The following is a 6,927-nucleotide window of genomic DNA, read 5'->3' as shown; positions in this document are numbered from 1 at the left end:
CAGACTGTGGATTCCTGTCCTCCAAACTGTGAGAAAATAAGCAGCTTTAAGCCACCAAGTGTGTGGTAGTAGCCACGGGAAACTAACTCAGAGCCTATGATGCATCCACGTTTTCTGAGTCAGATGCCTCATTGGGTGGTGGTCCCATTTGCCAGGTTGTGGTGGCACATGGAAGGGGAGTAGGTTGTGGGCAGACAATGAGTTAAATTTTATATATTCCTTCAGAAATAACTGTGGAGTGCTTGAATAGAGTTGTCCAGATGGCAGCCGGAGGCTTGCGTCTGGACATCTTGGGAGAATGTGAGGGAGGAAGCATCAGCCTGAGGTGTTGGCGAGTGGCGCAGACATCGATGAGTCGTGGGAGTGTGCACAGTGAAAAAGAGTTAACTGAAGATTAAACCCCAGTGATTCACTACAATTGAGAGGTGGATGAAAACAAATTACACTGGACAGATCATAGGTTTGAAAGCACAGTGAAGGGGGAAAACCAGTGGGTGGTGATGAGGACTAAATATTACTGATGCTTCTGATTGGGAACCACCTGGCTGGGCAGACAGTTAGGCTACAAGTATCACTCAGTAAAGACCAGTAGCAGGGATGTTTTCATTGCCTTTTACCCTAACCATTCTTTTCACTCATGGCAACATAAATGGGAAACCTGTAAAGTAATGCAGGATGGCTCACAACAAATACTTCCTCTTCTGATCACAGGACCTCAGGCCGCCATGGGTAACTGCATGTTGGGTCTGAGAAATTTACTAGTGACAACACCCAATGGCAACTTCATGATGGAAACCACCCCACCTCGAGTCTAGAGGCTGTGGGATAATGACAAGACAAGTAGAGAAATGCAAGGCAAGTAATTTATTAAAGCAAGATGTTGAAACCTTTACATTTTCCAGGGAGGAGCAGGTGACCATTGAAAGACAGGGGTACTACTTTAGAAGATTCATGCACCACACTGCAACACTATTTTCCCCTGAAATAGAAAAAAAACGAGAAAGAAATGGGAGGTCAGTCATGCTTCTCCTAGAGATGACACATTAACATAGACCGTTCTTCACACCAAGATGTCAATAAAATTTCAACCAACAAAAGGCAAATGGAAGACACCAGGCAGGACCCTAGTGTGCAATAAACTAAATGGACTCAGATACAATTCAAGCAACCATGAAAGTCAGGAAAGAACCATTTCATAGTCCAGCAAACAAACCCTGAGGTGACCCGAGAGTAGGACTCAGGTTTCTATGGAAGGAGTGGGTGAAGGGTTGGACAGAGCAGTGCAGGTTTTCCTTTTTTTTTATGTCCTTGGACAGAAGACTCCAAAGGGGACACAGGGTTGAGACGTGGACGTCCTGAGAGAGAGGACGCCAGCAAAGAGGACTTGGGAAGTACTGCTTTCAGGAGATTCCCTGCTGTGTGGTGTGGAAATTCAACCTGATGGCACATGTATTTCCAACACTGAGAATCAAGCATCTGTGGGCATTTGCAGCTGAACCTCATGACCTAAATTCAGAGGTAGATGGGTTGAGAGATAGCTTTAAATATCTAATTTCTTGATAAAGACATAATTTCAGTGTTTTACCTTCACTAGTGGCCACAGGAGACATAAAAAGTGAGGTCTCTGCCACTGGCCATGATAAGGAGGAGAGTTGTGGGTGAGGAATAGAAAAGCGGACCGAGGTGCAAGGAGTGGGCCTCACCTCTGTAGAAGCCGGCAAGGACCCAGCCAGCACCGCCTCCATCCTGATGGAGGACAAGGTCTATTTCCCTCCCTCTCACCTGTCTCTTCATTCAACGGTTAACACTCCCCATGAGATTCCACAGGGACTGTGTCCCTGGGTGAGGGAACTCGCCCTCAGGAAAGCTTCCAGGCAGGGAGGCAGCAGTGCTTTTACCCTTCAACATCACTACATGGGGCCCCAAGTGTCCTCCTCCACAGGACACTATGAGCAACGTGGTACCCAGAGAGGTGACCTGAGAAAGAGGAAGATGGCCAGGTCGTTGTGCAGCCTTGGTATAGTGCAGTAGGTATAATCTTATCATGCACCCTGTGGGCACTGGGTCACCCTATCAGATGTGAACAGAGAGGCAGGTGCCTCTACCATCTGTCCCCTCAAGAGCAGCACCCTGACCTCCTTCCTCTCTGTTCATCTGAGGAGAAGTCTCTATGTACCGAGAAGAAAGAATTACCAAGGTCTCTGTGATTATATATCTGTCCCCAGCAGAGATCTCATTTATACATTGCTTCACTTGCATCGTGGCATCCTTGGCTTCTGGAGGTGCCTGATATTTGATAAGTTGTAGCTTGAAGAGAGAGTCAGGAAGGAGAAAGAAGCTTGCTATATCAGTAGCAACGGCTGGACAGGTGGCCGCATTGGCTGGAGCAGAAGAAAAAGAAATACAATTCGTGTTAAGGAAAGGCGATTTTTCCTCTGGCTCTTGATTTTAGAACTAGACATGAAACCCAGGGATTTTATATTTTCATCTTTTCATTGTGCTGATGATATTGTGAGACCCTCAAAGTCATGGTTTCCTCAAGGTCACACTGCATGCAGCAGAGCTAGGACTGGACACCAGGTTTCATGATGCCTAATTCTTTTTTTTTTTCAGGGTCCCAACACTCCTTTCCAAAACTACTCTTTTTTCCTTAAATTTACTTTTCCTAGATTGGGTTTTCCTTCTAATAGAGTAACACCTTACTTGTCTTAAATATTGGGCAGGAGGAGATTTTTTTTTTTTTTAAATATTTTATTTTTTTTCCTTTTTTTTCCCAAAGCCCCCCGCCGTTACATAGTTGTATATTCTTCGTTGTGGGTCCTTCTAGTTGTGGCATGTGGGACGCTGCCTCAGTGTGGTTTGATGAGCAGTGCCATGTCCGCGCCCAGGATTCGAACCCACGAAACACCGGGCCGCCTGCAGCGGAGCGCGCGAACTTAACCACTCAGCCACGGGGCCAGCCCCGGGAGGAGATTTTTAATAATAAAATTTCAAATAAATGTCAGGTTCAGAATCTTACTGGAGATCATAGAAGGAAGAGTAAATCTGGAGAAGAGGAAGTAAAGTATTTATACATTGGATGACCCCTTGAGACCAAATTAAAGAATAGGATTATGTCCTGGGATACAGACATAGCTACAAGGCTAAAAAAGGTAAATCTAATCACTTTGAACACATTTGGAGCTTGTACAGAAAGTTATGATTAGCCCTTTTTTTCTGCAGTGATGGTCAGAATTTCTCAGAGAGTTGGAAACTGTGGCCCGTTCCTGACCCCCTGGAATTGTGCTGAGACTTGAAGTAACCACTTTTCCTCATCTGGCTTCTCCAGCCCCCCAAGGTTTTGCAAGCAGCGTACAGCCTGAGACATATCCTACCTGGCTCTGATCTGTCCCCAGTTAGACATCCAACTATGCAGAGTATTTGGAGATGGTAAAAGCAGAGGCCAGAAAGGGAAAGAGGTGGATGTTTAGAAAGTCAGATGAAAGAGAAAGACTCTGTGAGAATAGGTCAGTATCAGGGGCATGATGACATGCAGAAGTATCGTTTAATAAATGGCTAGAACTAATCTAGAAAAATAGAAACTATAGCCCTAATGGCGGTGCTAGCTCTCCTCCAAGTCCTGGTGGTAATCCTAGACACATTGAGTGCTGCTTATTCACAGAGCCCACTTGAAGATTTGTTATTCAGAGATTCAGAGAACACTGGCTCTTCTTGAACCGAGAACTCTCCAAAACTCTTCCATTTGTAGCATTTTATGAATCTGAATCTATGAGTTTAAATGCTATGGACTCAACTGACACCTAAAACTCTCTGGAAGGAGAACGTTTGATAACTAGGAGATGTCAGATCGACACCTAAAACTGAACTCCTGACACACTTCATGCCACTCCATTGTCGTAGCTGCTGTCAGTGCTTCCTGTAAAACCTGATGACGTGAGGAGACTTGAGGACATTAAACATTTTGTTCGAGCTCGAAGTGCTGGTAAGTGGCAGAGCCATGATTCTCATCCAAATCTTATTAGGTTAGGCAGGTTCTCAAACACAGCTCACGGACAAGGAGTCAGGCTTCAGGTGGAAAACTCTTAAGTTTGCCTGCAATGATTTGTTGTAAAAGTTCCGAAGTATTAGGTTTTGAGAAAATGAGCCCCGGGCTTTTGGGGGCTAGTTCACAAGTCGAGGAAAAGGTTTGGATTTTGATCTGATCACCCCAATTAAGTTCATCTAGTTCAGACAAGGTTACTTACCACAGCCGGTTCAGGACTTATTAGAAATGATACTCACTCTCACAGCAGCAAAGGGCCAGAGTGACCAGCAGGACTGGCAGGAACAGCCTCATGGTTGTTTATTTGCTTTGAGCTTTCAGCTTTAGCGAATGATGAGCAGTTAGGAGCTGCACTCAGGAGCCTGGGGAGTCCAGGGCTATTTGTACCCGGAAAGCATCACTGGTTCTGCCCACCTAGCACGTGGCAGGTCACAAGGTCTGGCTTCCAGCCCTCCCTTTCTGACTCAGGGCTGATTTCATCACTCTGTGTCACTTTCCCCATGCCTCCATCCTTCCCAGGTGGGACAGACTCCAGGAGAGCAGCCCTGAGGGATTCTGCTCTGTCCTCCAGGGGAGTGTTCCGTCACCTCTAGAACTGTGTCCTGTGTACCTCCGAGCCTTTGCTCTTTGTATGTTTATGACAGTGCAGAGGCACAAGTATGTTGTGACACCAGGAGGGCAGATCAGGGGACTGGAAAGCTGCAGGCTGCACTTTGGTTATAGAGACAGGTTCCTAGGGAGACCCAATTTGACCACTCCTCTGCATGCTGATGGCTGACCTGCCTGGTTCAAGGACACACTGATCAAGTCTGAACAAGAATTATCCTCTCCCTTCCATAACCACCACCTTCACAGAGATATCTTAAAACACTGTGGAACACACCCCACCCTTGGAGAGCTTCCTCGAGGAGAACCTGCTTTATCTGTTCTCTCACTGGCTCATTCCAAGGCCAGAGACTTTGTGTCTGGTGGAGATGACAACAATGCAGAGGTTCATATCTTCAGTCCCCAAAGAGTAAGCCTACAATGATGACTAGCCACCCACCTGTCATCTTAGATTTATTGTGATGATTAAATGAACTCAATGCTCTTTTTTCCCCAGAAGTCCGGAGGTGTCAGGAGCCAGAGAAGCATCACAGGTGTTCTAGTTTCTCTGATCTTGGAATCCAGGCAGGGAAGATGATGGAATGAAGAGACAGGTGAACGTGGCAGGTGCCCATTTCCCCTCCCATGAGCTCAAGTCTTCCATTCAAATCGAGCTTTTCTACCAGGGTCAATTTCATTTCTAACGCAGGTGAAGGCAGCACCCAGCCAAGGCAATACAATCCCCACCTGCCATTCCACTCTTGTGCCCTCCTGCTCTGTGTGAGTAGGAAGCATTGTCTTTCATCAGAAATTACCTGCTTAAATGAAAGCATATTTGAGAGGACTCACAGTCCCGGACAGAGGTTTGCAGTCTCAATTGTACAATCAAATGACTTTGGAGCTTTTAGAAAATACCTATTCCCTGACTCCCTTCTCTGGAGATTTTGATTCAGTAGGCCTGAGGTGATGCCCAGGCACCTGTACTATTTAAACTCCACTGGTGATTCTGTGGGGTAGCAGAACTGAGAAGAACCGAGAAAGACCTTTATTACAAAGGAGCATGTTTACAAGTTGTTTTATCAGTGAGCACACTGCAAGGTTTGGATAAGACCCAGTGGAGGGCCACAGTGGCACCCACATCAATTACACAAGATGGTAGGGGCTACCTGTAGGCAGCTCTGCCTCCACCCCCAGGATCAGGAGACACGGTGGTGAGGAGCATGGAGAGCTATATTCAGATCGTTCATGGTCTCAGACCTTCAGACAATTACTCAGTTTCTCTAAGAGGACCCAGTTTTCTCATCCAGAAAAGATGGCTCATAAAAGTGCCCCATGATAGGTTTTGTAGGATGAATACGTGTGCATGTGTGTGTAGATTTAGCAGGGTCTGGCACATACTAATCTCTCAAAAAATCTTTACTGTTATCTTGTTCTCTTTGTCAAACCTCATGGGTTGTCACCAGTTCCTAGTTTAGGGCACTGATGAAAACAACATAATCACCACTTGTCAGAACACTAAGGAAACCTAGATACACCTTCTCTCTCTGAAATCTATGGAGGAGGAAGCCAGGCTTACGGTTTTAGTCTACAGACTCATGGGCACGACTTGGGTAGTGAAACCTCTCTGATGGCACGCTGAGCTGTCACAACATCTCCACATCTGCTGAACAGAGCTTGTGCTCGCACAGGCTCAGGTTCACAGTACATTTCATCAGGGAGGGACATATTTTGATTATTCTGAAAGCTCTTCACAACTGTTCAGGTTTTTTATACTTTTCATAGTTCATGCTTTTTCATGTCTGCCCTCCTTCTTGTCTAATGGACTATTTCAGTTCAATCTTCCCATCCTTGGGGGATTTGTCCCTAGCCCCGATGACTTGGTCAATGTCCCTTTTGTAGGCTTTTCTGGCGCATTGATGTTTTTTGACTCAATTATGGGGTTGAAGACTTACAAATGTATAATGAGTTTATGACAGTGCAGAGGCACAAGTATGTTGTGACACCAGGAGGGCAGATCAAGGGACTGGAAAGCTGCAGGCTGCACTTTGGTTACAGAGACAGGCTCCTATGGAGACCCAATTTGACCACTCCTCTGCTTGCTGATGGCTAACTGAGCCATCCTTGCACAGAGAAGAGGAGCAGCAAGCATTCCTTGCTAGAGATATACAGTTGTCCTCTTCCACATAGGTTCCTGTGTTGCAAATCCATCTGTAGCTAATAACAATAGAGGTAATAAAGGTAGTAGCAACATTTTTTCTTGCTAACTATGGCCAGGCACTGTGAAAACACAATTATTACAT

General features: G+C 45.8%; 1 protein-coding gene across 1 annotated transcript; it reads right to left on the bottom strand.

Moving 5' to 3' along the window:
* Nucleotides 1-849: 849 nt before the first annotated feature.
* LOC102150542 (secretoglobin family 1D member) lies at nucleotides 850-4,445 on the bottom strand. The gene is made up of 3 exons (XM_005598234.4): nucleotides 4,282-4,445; nucleotides 2,194-2,381; nucleotides 850-979 (listed from the first exon to the last, which is right to left on the bottom strand). Exons 1-3 carry the CDS (start codon nucleotides 4,334-4,336, stop codon nucleotides 950-952), a joined length of 273 nt encoding a protein of 90 aa, XP_005598291.1. The 5' UTR covers nucleotides 4,337-4,445; the 3' UTR covers nucleotides 850-949.
* Nucleotides 4,446-6,927: the final 2,482 nt, after the last annotated feature.

Source organism: Equus caballus, chromosome 12 (assembly GCF_041296265.1).
Source record: "Equus caballus isolate H_3958 breed thoroughbred chromosome 12, TB-T2T, whole genome shotgun sequence".
Classification (NCBI taxonomy): domain Eukaryota; kingdom Metazoa; phylum Chordata; class Mammalia; order Perissodactyla; family Equidae; genus Equus; species Equus caballus.
The sequence above is the reverse complement of the archived record's forward strand: the minus strand, read 5'-3'. Positions and strand labels throughout refer to the sequence as shown.

Coding starts and splice junctions, on each gene's coding strand:
- LOC102150542 (XM_005598234.4), bottom strand. CDS start 4,336: ATGAGGCTGTTCCTGCCAGTCCTGCTGGTCACTCTGGCCCTTTGCTGC. Junction 2,382..4,281: donor GGCCCTTTGCTGCTGTGAGA/GTGAGTATCATT, acceptor CTTCTGCTCCAG/CCAATGCGGCCACCTGTCCA. Junction 980..2,193: donor ATATAATCACAGAGACCTTG/GTAATTCTTTCT, acceptor TTTCTATTTCAG/GGGAAAATAGTGTTGCAGTG.